This window comes from Stegostoma tigrinum, chromosome 19, assembly GCF_030684315.1.
Source record: "Stegostoma tigrinum isolate sSteTig4 chromosome 19, sSteTig4.hap1, whole genome shotgun sequence".
Classification (NCBI taxonomy): Eukaryota; Metazoa; Chordata; class Chondrichthyes; order Orectolobiformes; family Stegostomatidae; genus Stegostoma; species Stegostoma tigrinum.
In genome coordinates, this window is record NC_081372.1 from 17,073,451 (window position 1) to 17,097,598 (window position 24,148).

At 42.5% G+C, this 24,148-nt stretch overlaps 1 protein-coding gene and 1 long non-coding RNA gene across 8 annotated transcripts in view; one reads left to right on the forward strand and one right to left on the reverse strand.

Moving 5' to 3' along the window:
- LOC132210750 (uncharacterized) overlaps positions 1–17,612 on the forward strand; it is a 29,173-nt gene extending 11,561 nt beyond the window's left edge. The window contains exon 3 of the long non-coding RNA XR_009446921.1: positions 17,547–17,612. This is a non-coding gene — a long non-coding RNA (uncharacterized LOC132210750). The remainder of the gene's footprint in view (positions 1–17,546) is intronic.
- The window catches only part of LOC125461445 (eyes absent homolog 1-like), a 263,476-nt gene continuing 249,008 nt past the window's right edge, over positions 9,681–24,148 (reverse strand). For all 7 annotated transcript variants that reach the window (XM_048550238.2, XM_048550236.2, XM_059652749.1 and 4 more), the window contains one exon: positions 9,681–10,652. In XM_048550238.2, coding sequence (XP_048406195.1) covers positions 10,572–10,652 — 81 coding nt within the window. In that variant the 3' untranslated portion in view covers positions 9,681–10,571. The remainder of the gene's footprint in view (positions 10,653–24,148) is intronic.

Consider the following 24,148-nt stretch of genomic DNA (forward strand, 5'->3'; position numbering starts at 1 on the left):
TTAAACGATAATCAACCATAACCCATATGTAATTTTCCACCCAGCAGCCTAAGGGTTTAAGCATCCTGTAAATGTTTTATCCAAATGGGAGGTGGGCAGTGCTAATTGCAGTCCACTACCAATGTTCCACATTTAGTTCCGGAGCAGGTTTAGAGTCATAAAACCTGCCCTGGCAATTATTTTCTTTGGGTTGAGAAAGGCTCCTCCTTGCCCCCACAATTAGAACTCAGCCTGCAGCTCTCCATTTATTATTGTACATGTAGCTAATGCATTATTCTTTATGTTTTTAAAGAAAAAAAGACCTTCCAACACAAATATACTGCCTTGGGCCAAGTTTTTACATTTCATGTCTAACGGGAAGCATAATGCCAGAGGCCAACATTCTCTGCTACTTCCATGGCAGTTTTTGGTGAATTTAAATATTTAAATAAAATGCTCTAAGCTAGCATCCAGAAATACACTTGTCAGAAAAATTGTACTTTGCTCAAATGGGGACCTATGCCATTTGAAATGGGAAAGCAGTGAAAAAGCAATGCATTTAGCTCAGACAAAGAGAAGTTAAAGCTGTTCAAGATAGTTTTTGTTGTGTTACCACGGCAGTGACAAATATTTTTCCTTTAGAAACTAATTATTTTGTTGTCACTTAAAGTTTTTTCCTTCTGTCTCTATTTTCCGCAGCCAATCTGTATGCACACCAGTCCAGAAGCACTGCCTGTGTGCATTTAACTATCAATCCAATTTGTATTAGACCAGGACCCAAAGCTCAAAAGTGTCACCAATTTGCCACTGTCACAAATAAAGGATAATTGTTTTATGTTTGGCATACTAAAATGGGGGTGGTGTATCACTGCTGCCCGGCCATTGCCAGCTCAATCCTGATAGATCTACAATGATTAGCACTCTGATGAATACTTATTGACCTCCAAGGTTAACTCTGTTTCCCTCTCCACAGATACTGTCCGATCTGGGAAGTATTTCCAGCATTTTTTTGTGTTATCACACAAGAGAGGCTGTTTACCTTTCCAAGCAAGGTATTTGCATCTGTTCCTTTTCAGAAATATTTGCTAGGCTTAAACCATTGGATAAATACAGTATTTATTCTCCATAGAAAAACAGCAGGAGCCAGTGAGAGGCTTATAAAACTGTGGCCCGACTTCTCAGAGCCACACTTGTCAGCAAGTCAATGATGAAAGTGTGTGATAATTACATTTACCTAGGTTACTCTTCCTTGATGTTTCTAGAAGTCATCAAAGTTCAAGGTCTTGATGCAAGAGATTGGAAACCATTCATTCCAAGAGCGCAACCCGGATCAGAGGCAAACTTATATGTAGAATAACTCTCCCTCTATTTTATCCTGATACACCACCCCCATTTTAGTATGCCAAACATAAAACGATTATCCTTTATTTGTGACAGTGGCAAATTGGTGACAATTCTGAGCTTTGGGTCCTGGTCTAATACAAATTGGATTGATAGTTAAATGCACACAGGCAGTGCTTCTCAAACTTTTTCCCATTATGGCCCATTTTCAGCTTGAAAATTGTCACAGCCCCTTACTGTGAACTATGAGAGGAGGAGGAAGGCCTGTATGAGGTGGGTGCTATGAAAATGGAAGCCTGTCTGTTGGAATGGGAGCACAGCTATTACATAGAACATTGAACATAAAACATAGAACAATACAGCGCAGAACAGGCCCTTTGGCCCTCGATGTTGCGCCGACCTGTGAACTAATCTAAGCCCCTCCCCCTATACGATCCCATCATTATCCATATGCTTATCCAAGGACTGTTTAAATGCCCCTAATGTGACTGAGTTAATTACATTGGCAGGCAGGGCATTCCACACTCTTACCACTCTCTGAGTAAAGAACCTGCCTCTGACATCGGTCTTAAATCTATCACCCCTCAATTTGTAGCTATGCCCCCTTGTACAAGCTGAAGTCATCATCCTCGGAAAAAGACTCTCACTGTCCACCCTATCTAATTCAGTTAAAACTTCATGGTAGCCACTGCTACCTTGGAGCTGTGACTCTAATGTTGCAATTTGCAACTCAATTGGGAAGATGTGACATGGAGGACCCAAAATTCTCTGGCCTTACTTTTGTTCCCAAAATTTGTCAGGGTATGACTTCCAGCTTTTGGTCGATAATGTTTACTAGTGTATGTCTCACAGAGACATGCCATATCTTTAAGAGACATGCCATATCTTCACACTATCTCAGCATGTGACCTGATGGTGCACTAGGTCTCAGAATTTGTCTTAGCTGGAACCACTCTAAGCATGACATGCTGATGGAAACGTGCTCATGTTTGTAACCAGGTATCAGCCCAGACACTTTTGACTGTAACATATGTATATATCAGGAGCTGTAATAAGTGTCCATCAAATCTTTTAGAACCACATGACTGATTTTGAGATTCATAGAATCCCTATAGTGTAGAAAGAGGCCATTTGGTCCATCGAATTTGCACCAATTCAGCCATCCATTCTATCCCCAGATTTACCACAACTAATCCACCTAATCTACACATTCCTGGATACTACAGGGCAATTTAGCATGGCCAATTCACCTAACTTGTCCATCTTTGGACTGTGGGAGGAAACTGGAACATCCAGAGGATATCCATGCAGACCAGAAAGAACGTGCAAACTCCGCACAGATAGTCACCTGAAGCTGGAATCAAACCTGGGTCCTTAGCGCTGTGAGGCAATAATGCTAACCATTGAGCCACTGTGCCATCCCTTGTTCTTCTGTAATGTAAGTATTGTCTCATCAGGTACAAATACTTTGAATGCAAAATGTTGGGGCCATGTGATTTCAATGGGGGAAAGCCCCAGTTATGTATGGTTGACCATTTGCTTTTGGCAGTCAGGACAGAGCAACGATTTCAGAGTTACCATTTGCTGAAAGTTGAAGGTGACTGCCATGTCAACTGAATATGATTGGAAAAGAAATATTTAAAGTTGTTGCTTTTCTAATAACAGCTAATCTCCCCATGATTGATCATTGTTAGTAAATTGGCATTTGAAACTAATTTCAATTCTGGCCCACTGCTCGTGGCGGGGTCGATGGAGGCTGAATGGGCAAGATTTCTGCTTCAAAGATGATGTCCATGAATGGGCTATTACAGCTGGACACATGAAAAATCTACTTTGAGTGGAAATTGCCATTGTTTAAAATAAATATGCAAAGATTGATTGAGGTGGGTCCTGCTCTGCATTTCAGCACGGTCACCCCCAATTGCATGCTTAATGGCCTGTTTCCAAGATCCAAGGTCCCTACAGCTGACAGAGAATGATTAATCCCTGATTAACCTGAGCTGCATTTGAACCTAGGGGTGTGTAACTGGCATCTACTCAAAACATTTATGTGCCATCAGCACTTGACTAGTCCAGGCTACAGTGGGCAGTATACATTCTGTGAAGGTCAGTGAGCAGTTTCTGCAGGCACCCTATGTCCTGCTGTCATGGTTCTCCACGAGGTTGGAAGCATTTATGTACTCTAAATCATGGGCCATGATGGCATACCTAGCCCATGATTATTTACTGGCTCAGTGAACTCAGATGTGAGGAAACACATTTTGCTTTGCTTTACATAGATCCTTCTTTTCTGAGAGCCGAGAGCCTCTGCATCTGTGTCCAGCTGAGCAGGGATGTGTTTGACTTTCATTTCCCATGAGGACCGTTGACAGCTACCTCTTCCCACGATCCCATCTTTTTGCACAGCCATGTTGTGTTTATTGCCCAGTGCCACCCTATTAAGTCATGTAGGAGGTCCCATTAAAGCCACCGTTTCAGCACCAGTGCAGGGTTCATCTGTAAGGTATGCCAATTTACTAATGACAACTGTGAGTCTGTGCTCAAACTTGGTGAAAGCGAGACTGTCAGTTTAATAGCCTCAAATGTTTACATTTATGGGGGGATATGAAGACATAATTAGAATTAACTTTGGAGAACAGAAATCTCTGTGCTGAGGTTTCTTAACGCAACTCAGTGTTGGGTATGCTGTCAGACAGCTTTGAGTACGATGCACCCCCTTAATGAATGCACTGCATTCTCTAATCAGTATCTTGTGGATGCTCATCTCATCTTGCTCAAGATCCTTCAGGTCAGCAAGCCTGACCGAAGCTAATGGTTCCCCCTCCTCCATGATGGTATTTACTTGCAGATAGGGAACACTTCCATCTCATCTGAGCCCTCTCTCAGGCACTACATGCCCTCAGTTTTAAAGAACAGCATGATAAGTCTTACTGCCATCTCTGAGCCAGCGCTAACCTCCTATCCATAGAAGCTACATGGCGCAGTGCTAGTAGGTCCTCAGCAGCAGTATTCTGAGGGTTCAAGAAGTTTTCTGGCACACTTCAGACTGTATCAGCTAGATGGTGAATAACCCAAGGCCTACCCTGAGGGTTTGGCATGGGTCTGCCCTTGCCAGCGTCAATAAGAATGTTGAATGTCTTGCTCTGGTTCGAATATCTGTGCAACACACTCTGTCCGCTTACTGTCTAGAAACGTCTATTCAGGTCTGCTTAGCCTGGGTGAACCTGCTCCTCCTGCGTCCTCCCTCACACCTGTCCCTCATTATCCTGGGTAGGACCTCTAGGTCTGTATCCGTGAAATGAAGGGCAGCATTGTCGTGATTCCAGGCCTTAGCCTCTTCTAAGACACTTTTCCACCAGCAAGTAATTCATTGAAACAACAATTACATAATGGATCCAATTGTAGGTTTAAATTGAGTTTGCACTGCTTATCGTCATGCTTCTGTTTCCATGCTCATGGTGACCCTCTAGCCCATTATTACAGCGTCTCCTAAAATTTAACCTGGTTTTGGATCTGGACACACAAATGTCCCAGCCTTGATTCCCCACCTCCAAAAGAAAAGTCCTGTCCAAAATATGACAAATAATTTACAACACAGGAACAGGTCACCCGACCCAGTAGTCTATGTTGGTATTTATATTCCACATGAGCCTTGTATCGAATATGTCTGCGCTATTCATATAAATGACTCCCTGCGGTAGCAAGTTACCACTCTATGGATAATGAAGTTTATCTTGAAATCCTAAAGCAAACAGCAAGTTAAGAAACCTAAAGTTGAAGTGATTTTTATTTCAGATTAGTTAGATAGCGTGACTCCCACTAACAGTAATACGCTGTGTTGGTGGGATAAAAATCTGTTTCAGAACAGGATTGAAGATTATACAGTTAAATACTGAGCTGAGACGCTCGAATGTTTGGATTGCAATGATACTGTGCTGTCTAATATTGTTAGTGGAATATAAGATATCAAGGTTGACAAATATAAGCTAAAATATTAAATTAGGAAGCAGAAATTTGCTAAATTACCTTCAGGTTTCTGAGAGGAGTTTCACATATATTTACTTTTGACATTTTACCATCAGAATTACCAACACTTGCGATTTACTCACATGTCTCAAGGTTTTGTGCTTTTCGTTTAATATTTAACAGAAATTTAATTGTAGATTTCCACATGCTTCAACATTGCATGTGAACCACACAGTTTACAAAAGGAACGTTCAACTCGAAATGCATTTGAGCTGTTCTTGTTAAGATAGTGGCTTGCCATTTTCCTCAGGAAATTATACAAACTCATAATTTTATAAGATAAATTAGGCCCAGGCTTCGAAAGGACAAACTAAAGGGCCACATTCTGTAATGTCAGAAATGGCTTGAAAATGGCTCAGAAGGTTAGTGGCCCCCATTGATGGGTGTTTATATTTCATCCCATACTGACAGCATATTAATACAGGTGAAGCTAATTATTCATTTCAGATTAACATTTTGTGATATTAAGAGATCTCGTTTAAAGTTACTTACTGTATATTCTGGTTGACTAATTAAAATTCAGTACCAGCAAGATAATTACATCATTCAGTAGTGCAGTCTGTTCATGTTTAAAATGTTGCACAATGTGCAAGAGTTTTGGAAACAATGTGGGTGAAAAATTGCCTGAAGTTGAATAGTTATATGATTGCCAAGAGAAATAAAAGGGAAAGTCTGTCGTTCTTCACTCAATTTTTATCTGCCTCGCTTTGCTCATCCTAGAGTGTGAACTGTTGCAACTCTGGGCCAGTTTTGTCCTAATTCTAACCATATCTGCCCAAGTGATAGGGCTGTTAGAGCTGCCAGGTATTTAGAACATAGAACATAGAACAGTACAGCACAGAACAGGCCCTTCAGCCCACGATGTTGTGCCGACCATTGATCCTCATGTATGCACCCTCAAATTTCTGTGACCATATGCACGTCCAGCAGTCTCTTAAATGTCCCCAATGACCTTGCTTCCACAACTGCTGCTGACAACGCATTCCATGCTCTCACAACTCTCTGTGTAAAGAACCCGCCTCTGACACCCCCTCTATACTTTCCTCCAACCAGCTTAAAACTATGACCCCTCGTGTTAGCCATTTCTGCCCTGGGAAATAGTCTCTGGCTATCAACTCTATCTATGCCTCTCATTATCTTGTATACCTCAAGATGTATTTTATGTTAAACTGGTGACACGTACATTCACTGAATGGTGGCTTTTATTGCATCATGGGACCTAAATGTAAATTTGACAGTTGGCCAGAGTGAGGGTGTCTCTGTGGACTTTGCTCCTGGTGAAGCCTGTGGGGCCTGGTTTGGAATATCCCAAAACAGGTATTTGTTTTACTATCCTGATATGACCATAAGGAACCAGAATGTTCTTCAAGGATCTACGCTGCCACACTCAATTCCACTCTCACTTCACCCATATTTATTCAGCAAGGTAAGACCTGAAGCCAATTCCACTACTTACATGGTTTGCAGTGGGACTCATCTTGTTTTGAGATTTCCGTCCACTTCATGCCCACTCCAGGAGAAATGTTAGTGGTGGGATTTAAATGAAGCTAGGGATTGAAATTGCATGGCTCTAAATTCTGGAACTACAGACAAGTTTCCAACTTATCTCACTAACAACCCAGAGTTAAAATTGGGTTAAACTGATCTTTGTCAGAACAGAGAATACCACATCTTTCTACAGGGGTCATTGCAACGTGTTCATAAGTACAGGTGCTAATATTTACACCTTTAATTTTGATAATATTTAAGATATTTCTGACTAAAATTAACAGCATAGTGTATTCCTAAGCTTGCTCAAAGTACAGATAGTGCAAAGCAGTCCCATGCAGTGCATTGTGAATGCCACCTTGCTATGTCATTATTTGAGGGAAATCAATTTATAATCGGACCAATTGTAACTTGGTATAAATAGGTGGGTTTTTGAGCTTGTCAAATTCTTGTCCAATGGAATCACTGCACCCAGGTCCGTATTTCCCTAAGCCAATAAGTATCAGGTTTAGAGTAGTAGGAACTGTAGATGCTTTAAGGTAAAATAAATAATGGTCACCATGCACAACGTCACAACTGCAAAAGCAATCCATGCACCGTTACAACATATTAATTAACAGGTTTTGACACATGAATTGTAAGCATCAGATCACAAATCAAAGAAAGTTTACTGAATGGAAATTGCCAAATCATAATCTGAGTAAGATTCTATTGAAACTACAGACAAGAGTTGCAATCAAACGTTTGAAAGTACTCCAACAAACAGGGAAATGTACTACAAAGTCTAATGAATCTGATGGAAATAATTTTGCACACTTTATGTGTAGTGCTTTTAATGTACTTCATTTTTTATCTCATCCCAGCCATAAGGTCAAGTTGATTTGCTTTCTACATTTCTGCTTTTCTGTTCTGCTCAGAAGTGGATGTGAACCATGACTCCACCTTTGGCTATTTTCAATGTGACCCTGGAGAAGTACCTATTCTCTACTTACTACTGTACACATAAGTTACTAGCGCACAATTTCATAAACTGCAGGAAAGAAGCTATAACTTTTCTGCCGTACAACTTTGTTCACAGGTTTTAATGTAATGTTCTTCAACACATTTAAAGAAGTGCTACAAAGAATGAGAGGATAGGATTTTTCTTCCCACAGTTCTCTATATGGTAAGGTTCTACACCTGATCCATCTGCCTAGAGATGTGATTACACAGTGTGAGAAAGTAACTACATAGTTTTGACACCCCTTTGCTGTTCATGTCATAGAAATGCTTCTGGATTTACAGAGGCAGGACACTTTCCAATTTACCTTGTTGACCTTACAATGATCAGTAGTGCTATCTTGTGTTGTTTTTGAAGTCTTAAAACTTTTTGAAAACATACATTATTTCAGAGCCCTATTTTTCTTTAAAACATTATCAAAAATATATTCTGCAGTCCAGAATAATGAAGGCCTAATTCCTGAATATAACGTGTAGATAAAGTTACTTTTGATTATGAATACTGATACAAGTTGATCACTAAAATTAATTTAAAAATAAGGTTCTTCAATTTATGACAATTTAAGGAAATCGTTCTCTCAGAAGGGTAAAAGTGTTTGGAACTTTCTTCCACAGACAGCAGTGGTGGTGGGTCATTGAATTATTTCAAGGCAGATGCAGATAAATTCTAGACTAACTAGCTGTTTAGCTTAATGGCCAAAAGGCAGGAATGTGAGGTTGAGGCCACAATCAGATTATCCATGTTCTAATTGAGTGGCAGAGGCGGTTAGAGAGATTAGATCGCCTACTCCTGTTCCAAATTCATGCATTTAAGTACAATTTATAACCTATTCCTAGGACATTATATAAAGGGCAATGGGCTCCTGTAGGATGTTGTAGTCAGAATATATGATACTCAATCATTTAGTTCAAAATAATTGCAGTGAAAGAACTGACTGAATTGCCCTTAATTCTAAGATGATTTGACCTGAGAGCAGGACCTGTATTTATCATGTACAAAGTCATCTACCTGGGGAGCATAAGGTCTGGTAAGTTCAAGCTAATAGTCCAACAGTAACCTAGCAGGGTGAGTCATTCCATCACTGCAGACCCCGCTCACTTGTTTGTCCCATTGATTTCAAGGAGCCTCTCAATAGTCTCTCTCTCTCTCTCACTCACACACACACACACACACACACACACACAGTGGATTGTTTTTGAAAGATGTGTTTGCTATCGAGTGGATGAAAGATATTTTACCAAGGCGTGTAATAGAAATTGAAAGGCTAAGGTTTCTTCAATGCAATGATGCAGGAACATGGATAAAAGACTTGCCCTTCTATATAGTGTTGCTGAATAGGTAGCGGAGATTGATCATTATAATTCATCAACAACTCAATGATCATTGTAGCATGTCACTACCAGAATGGTGGAAAGCGACCTAGATAGGCTATGGTCTTTTATCTTTTCGCATTTCCTATATTTCTATGCTCCACTGTTAGTATCTTAGTCAATTTAAATAAAAGAGGCTCTGTGTTCAGGAGGCCTTAAAGCTATAGGCATTTGAGAACCTTCACTGTTTAGGAAAATCCCTAAAATCATTAAATATGTGTGGGAATATTTATTTGTTTATCTGTCCAATCTGCCTTAGGACGCGAACAAACAGGAATCATTTACAAGTCTGATTGAAAACCAGTTTAATTTATTGCATATTAGTCATTTTTTGTCCTTTTGCACGTAAGTGATATGAGGATATGTTCTACCTAAATGAATACTGGCTACATTCTTAATATTGGATGTATGGTCGAGCTAGTTCACCATGTGCCAGATTATTTGGCTTTTCTATGACTTGTTTCAAAAGGCCTTGGAAAATTTCAAATCTTTTTTATTCAATGCCATTTAACCACAAGATTCATTGTCACAAAAGTACTATCTGCACATATTGATCAACAAGGTGGTGGCATAAGGCAGAGTGTAGACACATGCACAGTCCACAGAACACCTATTTTTAATAAAAACACTCACGGGTTGCTATTTGCAGTTACTATTGAAAACAACTTGACAGTATGAGAGAGAGAAATATCATAAGATTACAAATTTACACAAAAAAGATTACTTGTCTTTTGATTGTCTTAGCAATAGCAGGGTTTTGTATTTTCTTTTAAATAAGAACTTATTTTCCTTTTGGGACAAGTGTGTTTACACAGAGCACAGTTCATAAAGGGGGAAAGCATGAGTTCATAAATAGCAAGAACTATTTAAAAAAGAAAACTATACTGGAGATGAGGACTATGGGGAACAGGCAGGAAAGTGAAGTTGAGGCCAAGATCAGATCAGCCATGGTCTTACTGAATGTTAGAGCAGACTTGAGGGGCGAAATGGCCAAAGCCTGCTCCTATTTCTCATGTTCTTAAAAACAGTGATTGTACCACGCTGTTGATAACCACAAGTCTCTGCTCCCTCTTGGTGTCCAAAGTAAAGTCTTGCTGATAAAGAAGGATTCAGTCGACACTGTAGTTAATATATCAGGTTTGTGTCTTTTCAATAAAGGCACATTTCCATGATAGTGACCTTGGTGCAGTGGTTTTTAAATCAATTTTTTTTTGCTCTTAGAAGGCAGATCTCACTCATAATTCTGAAACCATTTTCATTTTGCTTCCGTGAAGGTTAAGACAAAGCATATATCAAATGCATAATCCACACATCTCATAGCTGGATCAGCACCACAGTCAAGGAACAAAGGTGCAGTCTCTTTTCTGCTACAAGTACTCAAGTTCCAGGGCATGCCGTAGGGCCTCGAGGTCTGCATGGCACGAGATCCTCCAGAATGGCATATTGTTCTGCGAGCAAGCACAAGAGAGGTTAATGGAACACCGGTCCTTTACTTCAATAAATCATCCTAACACCTACTACAGAGTGCTCCACCAGAACATCTAGTTCAGAACAATTTTCCAGACCACACCAAATAGCTCAGCTCAATAGCATTGCTCACTCAAGCCAAATGAGTTTTGATTGTGGTCAATGGTTGGAAAAGGACTGGTTGGCTCAGTTGGTTGGGCATCTAGTTTGCAATGCAGAGCGATGGGTACAATTTCCACACCAGCCAAGGTTACCATGCAGGATCCTCCTTCTCAATCTCTCCCTTTGACCGAGGCATGGTGACCCTCAGGTTAAGCCACTACCGGTTGTGTGTCTGATTCTCTAATGAGAGAGCAACCCTGTGGTCTGGTGAGCCCTGTGCTGACTTTACCTCTTCAACGGGCAGAGCCATTGCTGTTGAGAAGGAAATTTTAGAAGTGACCATTATCAATTCAGTGATAACATGGTGTGCAGCTGGAGGAACACAACAGGTTAGGCAGCATCAGAGGAGGGGGAAAGCTGATGTTTTGGGTCAGGACCCTTCTCCAATATCTCATTATCAATTCAGTGAATTGATTTTGTTTGTGTTGCCATTAGCAGTTCTGGAAAGAGCACCTCTGCATCAAATTTAGAATGGACCATCTATAGTGAGCAGTTCATTTTCCCTTCAAAAATATGGCCCAGGTTTGATGTCAGTAAAACACTGGCAGCCAGGCTTTTAGAAAGAGTGGGAAGAGAGGGTGTGTAGATAGGGCTTAACAGTTGAGCTTCTGAGGTCAGCTGTAATTTCATTGTGACTTCAGTGTTCTAATAAGAAGGTGGAACCTGTACCATTCACAGCATGTTGCTCTGCGACCTTAACATCATATACAGTGTAACAATAAATAGAGTTAAAAACCAAAAGAACTGCGGATGCTGTAAACAAAAACAAAGTTGCTGGAAAAGCTCAGCAGGTCTGGCAGCATCTGTGAAGGAAAAAACAGAATTAACATTTTGGGTCTGGTGACCCTTCCTCAGAACTGAGTTTAACACCTACAAAGACTTCTGGCTTAAGCTTGTAATATGACATGAAGAACTTCTACTAGAAATTCATGAAACAGAGGGGAATCATTGAAGTCTGATGCTTGTACTTTAGTGAGCACATTTTGAAGCTTTTAGCTTAATACATTAATACTCTAAAATGAGTATACACTTCTTATAAGTGGATATGAGGGTAATTCTGTGTGGAGTTTGGCACTATTTTCACCTTGCTATGCTGTAGTCCTGTCTCCAAACTATACTTCCATCTGGTGAGGTCTCCCACAGGGAGCAGTCTTGCAAAGTCACCTGTTAAAACTGAACAGTCAAAGCAATTCAACATTGCATTCCGCGTCGCAGCACCCAGCCCAGACAAGGAAAATAAATATGTTAAATGCACTTTGTGCTGGACTGGTCCAACAAACAGACTGCACCAATGCAGTGGTTGTTGATTTAGTGGGAAGAAAAATCATTTATCTAGCAAACTCTCGCCCAGCGTGTGAGTAATGTGCACAGGGCGGACGTAATGTGAAACTGAATATGGAACAAATATTATAGCTCACTTCTTCCTCCAGGAAGGAAACAAAAATTAAATCAAAGCAACTTCAAACATGTTGAAACCGGAGTTAGAATTGCCCACCTCAGTCCAGTATGATGCAAAAACATCTTCACACCCACTCATCACGGCCTGATATGATCAACAGGACGGGCCGTAGCCACATTTGGATTTGGGATTGGGCTGTGAACTGTGCTTGGAGCCTGAGCAGGCCCTGCTGCTGTGACTGGGGAATTGAGACTGCAGCTCGACCAAGTCAGATGAAATTCATCTCATTTTCTCCTGTAATTTTCTGGTTTTCAAAAATGTGGTGTTTTAGCTTCTTCTGAAACTGGTTTCTTTGGGAAGGTGCTTCCTCCAATCTGTGCCTCTGGGCTCTGAAACCTGACAAAAAAGCTTCTCCTTCAATTAGTTGTTTGACAAACACACCCTGATACTGTTTACCTGTTTTAGGTCTCATCTGGAGTTACTCACAGCCCAGTTTGTAAGCTGCTTTTTTTCCCGCCCTTCTAATGACCATGCAACATTCTTCGCCCAAACAATGGTGGGATTATGTTTTCTCTCATGAACTGTGCTATCTACAGTTAGACTTTCCAGCATGTCACTAATTTAGGACTTGAAGTGGGCTGCCCTCTGTACTGACCCAGCAATGGTTGGGGGTTGGGGTTGTTCCTGGACAGCACCAACAGACTAATGTGTGCCAGGCAGCTAGTGGTCTCCCAGTAGGCTCCCTCCTTCAAAAGCACTCAGCAGCTGTTTGAAGGACCCGTTATTGGGAAGGAGGGAGTCTCCCGTTCAGTGAGTCCCCACTGAACTTCATGCCACCTCCCATGATTACCTCACCCTGTGATCCGAATCAATCCCTGGCCTCTGATTGGTCGGGTGCTCTCAGACACAAGGCCTTGAGTCCAGGCACTCATGTGTCTAAAGGCACTGAATATTCATGGGTTTTCTCAAAGACAGCAACACAGATCGCTTGCTGACAGCAAGTGTTACCCTCCTTAAAATCGAATAGTGGTGAACGTGAATGTATTTGCGTTTATGAGGAAACAAGACACGAATATAGGGAGAAGGAGCAAAGTGGTTAAGGTAGTAAACTTACATCAATACATAATAAACACCAGCATGGACTGTCTGAGCAGAATGACATGTCTCTCTGCTGTATACCCAACGTCATCCTATGTGCGATTTACTGAATTTGGTTTGTAATGGGGCTCTTGGTCCTTTTGAGTAAAACGTCTTTATTAATTTCATAGCTGATTTATTTGTGGTGCGTTCTTTTTATTCACTTGTGGGACATGAGCATCAGTGGCTGGCCAGCACTTATTGCCCGTCCCTAGCTGCCCTGGAGAAGGTAGTGGTGAGCTGCCTTCTTAAACCACTGTAATACATGTGCTGTAGGACACAAAGCCACTTGGGAGGGAATTCCAAGATTTTGACTCAGTGACACTGAAGGAATGGTGACAGATTCCCAAGTCAGGATGGTGACTTGCTTGGAGGGAAGCTTGCAGATGGCAGTGTTCCCATGTATCTGCTGCCCTTGTCCTTCTAGAATGCAGTGACCATTGGTGTGGAAGGTGAATTCTAAGGATCTTCAGTGAATTTCTGCAGTGCATCTTGTAGATAGAACACACAGCTGTTACTGAGCGGTGGTGGTGCAAGGACTGGATACTTATGGATGTGGTGCCAATCTAGCAGGCTGCTTTATCCTGAATTATGTCAAGTTTCTTGAGTATTGTTAGAGCGGCATTTATCCAGGCAAGTTGTGGGGAGGGGTACTTTGTCACGCTTCCAATTGTGTCTTTCACATGATGAAAGGCTGTGGAGGGTCAGGAGGTGACGTACTCACCACAGTATTCCTAACCTCTCACCTGTTCTTGTAACCATTATATTGATATGGTGAGTTACTGGTCAATGTTGACCTCAGTGACAGTAACACCATTGAATGTCAAGGGTGGTGATTAGATTGTCTCTTAGTGGAGATGGTCATTGCCTGGCATTTGTGTGGCACAAATATTACTTGGCACTTGTCAGCCCAAGCCTGGATATTGTTCAGACCTTGATGCATTTGGGCATTAACTACTTCAGTATCTGAGGAATCATGAAAGGTGCTGAAGATTGTGCAATCATTGGCGGACATCCCTAATTCTGATGGAGGGAAGGTGATTGATGAAGTAGCTGAAGATGGTTAAGCCTAGGATCCTAACCTGAGGAACTCCTGTAGAGATTTCCTGGATCTGAGACGGTTGACCTCAAACAACCACAACCTCGTTCCTATGTGCCAGGTATAGTTCCAACCAGTAGAGAGGTTGCCCCTGAAACCTACTGATTCCAAGTGTTCCTTGGTGTCACACTCAGTCAAATTTGCTCTTATGTTAAGCAAAGTCACTCTTACCTCACCTCTGGAATTGAGCACGTTTGTCTACATTCGAACCAAGGCTGTAATGAGGTCAGGAACTGAGTGGTCCTGGTGGACCCCAAGCTGAGTGTCACTAAGCAGGTGCTGCTTGATAATACTGTTGATGTCACCTTCCATCATGTTACTGATGATTGAGAGTAGACTGATGGGATGCTAACTGGCCCAGTTGAATTTGTCCTGCTTTTTGCACACAGGATCTTTTCCACATTGCTGGGTGGATGCCGGTGTTGTAGCTGCACTGGAACAGCCTTGTTGGGACAGGAGCAAGTTCTGGAGCACAGGCCTTCATGTACTATTATTAGCCACCATATCCTTTGCAGTATACAGTGTCTCTAACTGTTTCTGGATTTAACATAAAGTGAACTGAATTGGCTAAAGACTTGCACCGAAGATTAAAAATGGGGATGATCTCTTTATCCATCACTAGGGGCAGTCTGTTGGAACAAATGGACATTTCCATTCCCCACACCATTCATTCCTACTGTCATTTTGACATTTCTGCAAAGAAGATGGATTGCAGGCCAAATTTTGCACAGCATTTGAGGAAAGATTGAGTAGGTTCGGTGTGTACTCATGGGAATTTAGAAGAATGAGAAGTGAACTTGTTGAACCAAAGAAGGTTCTTAATAGATAGGACAGGCACAAAGAGATTATTTCTTCTTGTGGGAGCGTTTGGGGCAGATGGCACTATCTCAGATAAAGGGACTGTACATTTAAGACAGAAAGGAGGAGGAATTTCTTCTCCTTCAGCATAGTGAATCTGTGGAATTCTTTATGATAGAGGCTTGTCAAGGCTGCATCATTAAGTATATTCAAGGCTGAGGTGGACAGATGTTTAATCAGTAATGGAATCAACAGTTATGGGAAAAGGCAGGAAAATGGCATAGTGGATTATCAGATCAGGCAAGATCTCACTGAATGGCAAAGCAGACTCAATGGGCTGAATGGCCTACTCCTACACCTATGTCTCATGAGCTGGGAAGATTCAGGCCTGGCTACTGAAAATTGTTTAGATGTGATTGCAGCCACTGCTTAAAATATTAGGTTGCTATGTTGCTTTCTAATCTGAACAGCGCCAATGCAAGTATTGCTCTGCGTGCATCTTCCATACCTACTTGCTCCTTACAGTCAAACAGCCTGACACATCCCTGGCATAGCAAGGCGGAGTGAGTATCCACAGTCCTCCCCTACATCAACTCTGATACTGATTATCGTCCCTTTATCATGTTTTAGGAGACAATGAATAACCTTTCTGGGAAGTTTCAACTGTACTCCTTGTTTGTTGTCACTTGTATGAAGCCCAATCATGCCCACAAGACTGGTATACCTCAGCTCATTGAAAATGTTGTACTGCACTACTAAGCCATGTAGGAAGCAGGACAGCTCAGTTGGTTAGAGTGTGGTTTAAAAAAATGACGCTAACAGTAAGGGCTCAATTCCCACTCTTGCTAATGTCAACTTGGACTGGCGTCCTTCCTCCTCCCTTGTATTATGTAGAGTGGTGCCTCTCAAGCCATGTTACCAATGGTCTCCCTGGAATGGAGAAAACTGCCTACAATTCCTTGTAGACTATGGCCAATTGCTTACCAACCAATTTACATGAGCCTTGGTGAAACTAGTTTGTTAATATTTCCCAGTGAATTTCATTAGTTACCAACAGAGTTACAATGGGAGATCAGTGGAACCCCTGCAGGATATTTGGGATTTCCTGTTCTTTATAATGATGATGTAGCAGGCACTACTAACAAATTAACAAATTAAATCAGTCCTCAACCAAGTTAAATTCTTCCCAAAATAACAACTTACCTTCATGATGAGAAGTAAAAGCTTGTTCAGAAAAATCACATTTCATTTTATAGTCTAAAGGTGGAATTTTATAGGAATCTAAAAAGAGTGGGCTATAGCAGGAAGTGTGGCAGAATCAGGTAAGAAGTGCAGTAAGGCCCATCTCGACATCGAGATCATCTCATTCCATCTTTCATGCTTTTCACAAGTGGCACAGTGAGAGCCTTGTTGGGCAATGGAGGTGCCAATCGACAGAGATTAACACTTGTTAAATATCTTGTTAATGCCACAACTCACCTCATTTAGATTAAGCCTCTTATCTCATAAAACTTGTCAGAAGTCAGGAGAATTCAGCAACAAAACCACAGCGAGTACCTGATTGATTCAGGTTTGCTCTGGGTGATCTCAATGGTTGGACGTTGGCCACCGACATCTCAGGGCACACTCCAGGTACACACGTCCCACATCTACAGACATTGGCATCTGGTCTCTGTCAACCTCTAGGAACCCTCATGGTAAATCTCCAATTCACTTAAGGACTTTTCCACACTTTAAGGCTGTACCTTGGGTGGTACCAGCATCCACACTGGAATGTTTCAGCAAGGACACTGTGCACTGAGGCACATACGCCCAGCCCACAGACTGGACCAAGCTCCATCTCAGGGCTCTTAACTTGGTCTCATTGTGTTTACTCACTCTGAGCCTCCTGGATGCTTACAGCACCCTTGCTTTGCATTACCTTGCCATTTTGTACTTAGTCCCTCATGGGCAAGGGAATACGTGCAGGGGGATTAAGGCAATGAAACAGAAGACAGAAAGGAACATGCAAAAGTGGAAGATGAACAACATGGGAGAAAAACAAATGGGGCCATATTGCAAAATTAAACTGTAATTTATCAAAAGGTTAAATGGACAAGGTTAAAGGCCTTAAGGTCTTAAGGTTTCAATGAGCAGAAAATTGCCAGTAAAGTTGATAAAGTAGCTGTGCAAACAGATCTAAATGAATTGTTAACATTGACATCAAACTAATAGGCTGAATAGGCTAATTTGAATAGAAAACCTTGATGGACTTATCCTTGCTCTCTTCCCTCTCTACAGTCTCAGAATAAGGATCCCCTAAAAGGACCCTCACCAACTTCTACAGATGCACAATTGAAAGGGAGCTGTCCAGGTGCATAACGGCCTGGTGTGGCAACTGCTTTGACCAGGACTATAAGAAACTACAGAAGGTTGTATGAACAGCCCAGATCACCAACCTTCCATCCACATACTGCATTTACATGACTCGCTGCTGCAAAAAAGCTGTTAATATCATCAAAGACCCATCGCACCCCAGTAATGATCTCCTATGACTTCTCCTATCAGGCTGAAGGTATAGAAGCCTGAACACATGCACCAACAGATTCAGGAACAGCTTCTTTCCGGCTGTTATTAGACCAATGAAAGGACTCTTTAGCCTCAAATAACACTGATCTTGCTAATGTTGATCTCAACTAGTGCATGCCTGTGCAATTTAACCAGTATGTCTCTGTCCAAGTCTTTTGATGTGTACATCCTTTGCTTACTATGATCTGTCTGTACGGTTCATTAACAAAGCTTTTCACTGTACTTCAGTACGTATGACAATAAATTAAACAATCAAAACAAGTATTTGGTTTGTCAGGTTACATAATCATATAGCTTTTATTTCTCACGTCTTTTATAGAATCATAGAACAATACAGCGCAGAACAGGTCCTTCGGCCCTCTATGTTGCACCGGCCTGTGAACTAATCTAAGCCTACCCTCCTACACTATCCCATCATCATCCATATGCTTATCCAAGGACTGTTTAAATGCCCCTAATGTGACATTGGCAGGCAGGGCGTTCCACGCCCTTACCACTCTCTGAGTAAAGAACCTGCCTCTGACATCGGTCTTAAATCTATCACCCCTCAATTTGCAGTCATGCCCCCTTGTATAAGCCGATGTCATCATCCTAGGAAAAATACTCTCACTGTCCACCCTATCTAATCCACTGGTCATCTTGTATGTCTCTATTAAATGCCCTCTTAGCCTTCTTCTCTCCAATGAGAACAGACCCAAGTCCCTCAGCCTTTACTCATAAGACCTTTGCTCCAGACCAGGCAAGATGCTGGCAAATCTCCTCTGCACCTTTTGCAATGCTTCCGCATCCTTCCTGTAATGGGATGACCAGAACTGTACGCAATATTCCAAGTGAGGCCGCACTAGCATTTTGTACAGTTGCAGCATGACCTCACAGCTCTGGAACTCAATCCCTCTACCAATTAAACCTAACACACCATATGACTTCTTAACAGCACTATCAACCTGGGTGGCAACTTTCAGGGATCTATTGCGTGGACACCAAGTTCCCTCTGCACATCCACACTATCAAGAAGTTTTCCATTGACCCAGTATTCTGCCTTCCTATTATTCTTCCCAAAGTGAATCACCTCACATTTATCTGCATTGAACTCCATTTGCCACTTTTCAGCCCAATTCTGCATTTTATCCAAGTCTCCCTGCAACCTGCAACATTCTTTCACACTGTTCACCACTCCACTGACTTTAGTGTCATCTGCAAACTTACTAACCCATCCACCTATGCCTGCGTCCAAGTCATTTATAAAAATGACAAACAGCAGTGGTCCCAAAACAGATCCTGGAGGCACACCACTAGTAACCAGACTGAATATTTTCCATCAACCACACTCATTGCCTTCTTAGAGAAAGCCAGTTTCTAATCCAAACTGCTAAATCTCCCTCAATCCCATGCCTCTGCATTTTCTCCAATAGCCTACCATGTGGAACCTTTTCAAAGGCTTTACTGAAGTCCATGTACACCATGTCAACTGCCCTACCCTCATCCACATGCTTGGTCACCTTCTCAAAAAACTCAATGAGGTTTGCGAGACACGACCTGCCCTTGATGAATCCATGTTGACTATCTCCAATCAAATTGTTGCTTGCTAGATGATTATAAATCCTATCTCTTATAATCCTTTCCAAAACTTTTCCTACAACAGACATGAGGCTCACTGGTCTAAAATTACCTGGGTCAATTACCTGGCTGGTTAGCACTGCAGCCTCACAGCACCAGGGACCCGGGTTCAATTCCAACCTCGGGTAACTGTCTGTGCGGAGTTTGCACATTCTCCCCGTGTATGCGTGGGTTTTCTCTGGGTGCTCCAGTTTTCTCCCACAGTCCAAAGATGTGTGGGCTAGGTGGATTGGCCGTGCTAAATTGCCTGTAGTGTTCAGGGGTATGTGGGTTATAGGGGGATGGGTCTGGATGGGTTGCTCCAAGTGGCGGTGTGGACTTGTTGGGCCGAAGGGCCTGTTTCCACACCGTAGGGAATCTAATCTAAGCATATTTTATGTTTTTTTAAATTGCACTGTTACTTTTTTAAAAAAGAAAATCATCTGCACCTACTAAAATGCCATAAACCATCACTGCTGCTGGTTCAGCAGTTAACTGTAGTGAAAGTCTTTCCTGAAGATATTCTACACAGCTCAGGTGTGTAACTGAATCAGCCATTCCCATCAATCATGTTAAAGACAGGCATGCTGGCTGCTCTTCACGCACTGCCCTCACTACACAAATACTGCATTCACACCAGGAGACATCAATAAGAGGCCACTTCAAACCTTTTCTTCAAACAACTATTCAAGCTTATTAGAGTTCAATATCCTGGAAAACACTTTGTTTGCTCAGTTGTTTCAGGTGCTGACCCTGGGAAACGGGGCTTTCCTTGATATCATTGGGTATATCTGCTAGATCTTTGTTTAGTGAGTCAGTTACTGGAATACTGCAGCTTGTCCAATGGAATCTCCACAACCTGTCATCACAGCTATATCCACATTCAGCCCCATACCTCACCCCCACAACTGCCTCCCCTAACCTCAGGCTCAATTGTGGAAATTTGTGGATAATGGAAAGCCCGAGGCACAGGATCAAAAGAAGAACAAAACCAATAATATTAAATTTAAGTATTTTTTAAGGTCAAGTAATGTCATGCAGGAATTTAGCGATGTCTTATACTAGTTCTATTCTGTGGCAACTGGGGAAGTGAATCGCTTTACTGCAGTTAAGAATAGTTTTCCTGTATTGGTCTGAACGATATTCAAGTATACGTTAGAGTACAAGAGCAGGTCCCCAAATATGGTACTATGGATATATACACAATGTTAACAACACAATATCACAGTAAATGGGAATATAAAACAAAGAACCATGGATGCTGGAGAGTTGAAACACTTAGAGAAACTTAGCAGGTCTGACAGCATCTGTGGAGAGTAAAACAGAACTATATCTTGAGACAAGGGGGAAGCGGACCGAAGATGGAGAGGAAAGAAGATAGGTGGAGAGAGTATAGGTGGGGAGGTAGGGAGGGGATAGGTCAGTCCAGGGAAGACGGACAGGTCAAGGAGGTGGGATGAGGTTAGTAGGTAGATGGGGGTGCGGCTTGGGGTGGGAGGAAGGGATGGGTGAGAGGAAGAACAGGTTAGGGAGGCAGAGACAGGTTGGACTGGTTTTGGGATGCAGTGGGTGGAGGGAAAGAGCTGGGCTGGTTGTGTGGTACAGTGGGGGGAGGAGACGAACTGGGCTGGTTTAGGGATGCAAGATAATAAAATGTGAGGCTGGATGAACACAGCAGGCCAAGCAGCATCTCAGGAGCACAAAAGGTGACGTTTCAGGCCTAGACCCTTCATCAGAGAGGGGGATGGGGAGAGGGAACTGGAATAAATAGGGAGAGAGGGAGAGGTGGACCGAAGATGGAGAGTAAAGAAGATAGGTGGAGAGAGTGTAGGTGGGGAGGTAGGGAGGGGATAGGTCAGTCCAGGGAAGACGGACAGGTCAAGGAGGTGGGATGGGGTTAGTAGGTAGCTGGATCCACTGTACCCGGTGCGGCTTCCTCTACATTGGGGAAACCAAGCGGAGGCTTGGGGACTGCTTTGCAGAACACCTCCGCTCAGTTCGCAACAAACAACTGCACCTCCCAGTCGCAAACCATTTCCACTCCCCCTCCCATTCTCTAGATGACATGTCCATCATGGGCCTCCTGCAGTGCCACAATGATGTCACCCGAAGGTTGCAGGAACAGCAACTCATATTCTGCCAGGGAACCCTGCAGCCATATGGTATCAATGTGGACTTCACCAGTTTCAAAATCTCCCCTTCCCCTACTGCATCCCTAAACCAGCCCAGTTCGTCCCCTCCCCCCACTGCACCACACAACCAGTCCAACCTGTCTCTGCCTCCCTAACCTGTTCTTTCTCTCACCCATCCCTTCCTCCCACCCCAAGCCGCACCCCCATCTACCTACTAACCTCATCCCACCTCCTTGACCTGTCCGTCTTCCCTGGACTGACCTATCCCCTCCCTACCTCCCCACCTATACTCTCTCCACCTATCTTCTTTTCTCTCCATCTTCGGTCCGCCTCCCCCTCTCTCCCTATTTATTCCAGAACCCTCACCCCATCCCCCTCTCTGATGAAGGGTCTAGGCCCGAAACGTCAGCTTTTGTGCTCCTGAGATGCTGCTTGGCCTGCTGTGTTCATCCAGCCTCACATTTTATTATCTTGGATTCTCCAGCATCTGCAGTTCCCATTATCTATGTCTTGAGACAAGTGAATCTGACAAATCTGTTAGAATTCTTTGAGGAGGTAACAAGCAAATTAGATAAAGGAAAGCCAGTGAATGAGATCCACTTGGACGTCCAAAAGGCCTTTGACAAAGTGTTGCACAGGAAGTTGCTAAATAAGATAATAACCAAACGTGTTAGGGCAAAGTGCTGGCATGGATAGAGGAATGGCTGACTGGTGGAAGGCACAGAGTAGGGATAAAGCGTTCTTTTTTCAGGATGGCAGTTGGTTACTAATGGAGTTCCACAGGGGACCACAACCATTCACCTTACTCATTAACGATCTGGACAAAGGAACTGAGGACTGTAGTGATTCTACCAAGGTCATCCAGGTTGACCACATGCTGTATTAATTCCTTGACTGGGGCTGTTAACCTGGTCCAATCAAGGAGCCCTGGCTAATAGATAAAAAGAGCTCTGAGGGAGCTAGATCAGTGTCAGGGACTTTCCACATGTAAATAAAGAGTGACTTGGTGATTGGATACTGGTCTCTGTGGAATTAGTTCAAAGGCATTGTTGTTAAGTTCACAGATGTCACCAAGATACATAGAGAAGGTAGTGAGGAAACAGGGATTTGGACAGGCTAGGAGAGTGGGCAAAGAAGTGGCAGATAGAATACAGTGTGGGAATGTGTGAGGTTATGCACTTTGGTCAGAAGAATAGAGGTATACACTATTTCAAAATGGGGAAAGGCTTTTGAAGTCTGAAGCACAGAGGAACTTAGGCATCCTAGTTCAGGATTCTCTTAAGGTTAACGTGCAAGTTCACTTGGCAGTTAAGAAGACAAATGCAGTTTTCATAATTGTTTCAAGAGGGCTAGAATACAAGAGCAGAGATGAACTGATGAGGCTGTATAAGGTTCGGGTCAGTTCTCATTTGGAATATTATGAGCAGTTTTGGCTCTCGTACCTTAAGAAGGATGCACTGGGGAGGTGGGGTGTTGGGAGGGGGGTGGTGAGGTGGGGTGGGGTGGGGGAGGGTTCCAGAGGAGGTTTATAAAAATGATCCTGGGGTTGAAAGACTTGTCAAATAAGGAGCGTTTGAGGTATCTGGGTCTGTACTCGATGGAGTTTAGAAGGATGACAAAGAATCTAATTGAAACTATCAGAATACTGAGAGGGCCAGATAGAACGGATGTGGAGAAGATATTTCCAGCAATACATGAAACTAGGACTTGACGGTAATGACCCAGAGGGAAGGAACAACTTAGAACTAAGAAGAGGAAGAATTTCTACGGCCAGGGTGTGATAACTCTGTGTAACTCTCTGCCACAGAAGGCTGTGGAGGCCATGATATTGAGTATATTTGAGACAGAGATAGATTGGTTCTTAAGTAATGGATAGATAGTAAGGAGGCCAAAGATTGTGGGGAGAAGGCAGGAGAGCAGAGTTGAGAAAAATATCAGCCATAATCAAATGGCAGAGCAGACTCGATGAGCTAAATGGCCTAATTCTGCTCCTACATCTTATGGTCTCATGGTTTTATGGAACATTTGCCACAATAAAAACGATTGTATGATACCACTGCCACTTTGTCTACTGTAGATGAAATGATCAATGTGGTTCAAAACTAAAATATGCAAAGTTAGCAGTTAGATTCTAAGCTGCTTTCAGAATGAGACCTATTTTTCAATGGATAAATGCTGCAGAACATTTTAGAGGATGCTGTTCATGTCAGCTGTTGAGAAAGAACCAAGGCTCAGAAAGTAGGACATCAAAAAGGCTATAAAATATTGAAACAGAAGGTGATCAGGAATGAACAATGATGTGACTAAAAGAATATCCAATAGGAGAGCCACCAAAGGTAAGAATTATTGGACCCACAGCAGATTCCACATTGACCCCAAAATGAGCGTGAAACTTGATGTTGCCTCTGTAGTAGTCAAGACTGCAAACAGAGTGCCTCAAACCTTTTGCAAGTTCAAGCTATCATTTGGAGCTGGCTGGGAGGTAGGACCTCTTGGAGGCAGGACCTGAATGTGCCAGATGGTTTTTAAGGGTTTCATAAAGGGAAGCATTAGCTTATCTTTTCCCAGGCAGCCTACAGAGAAGCT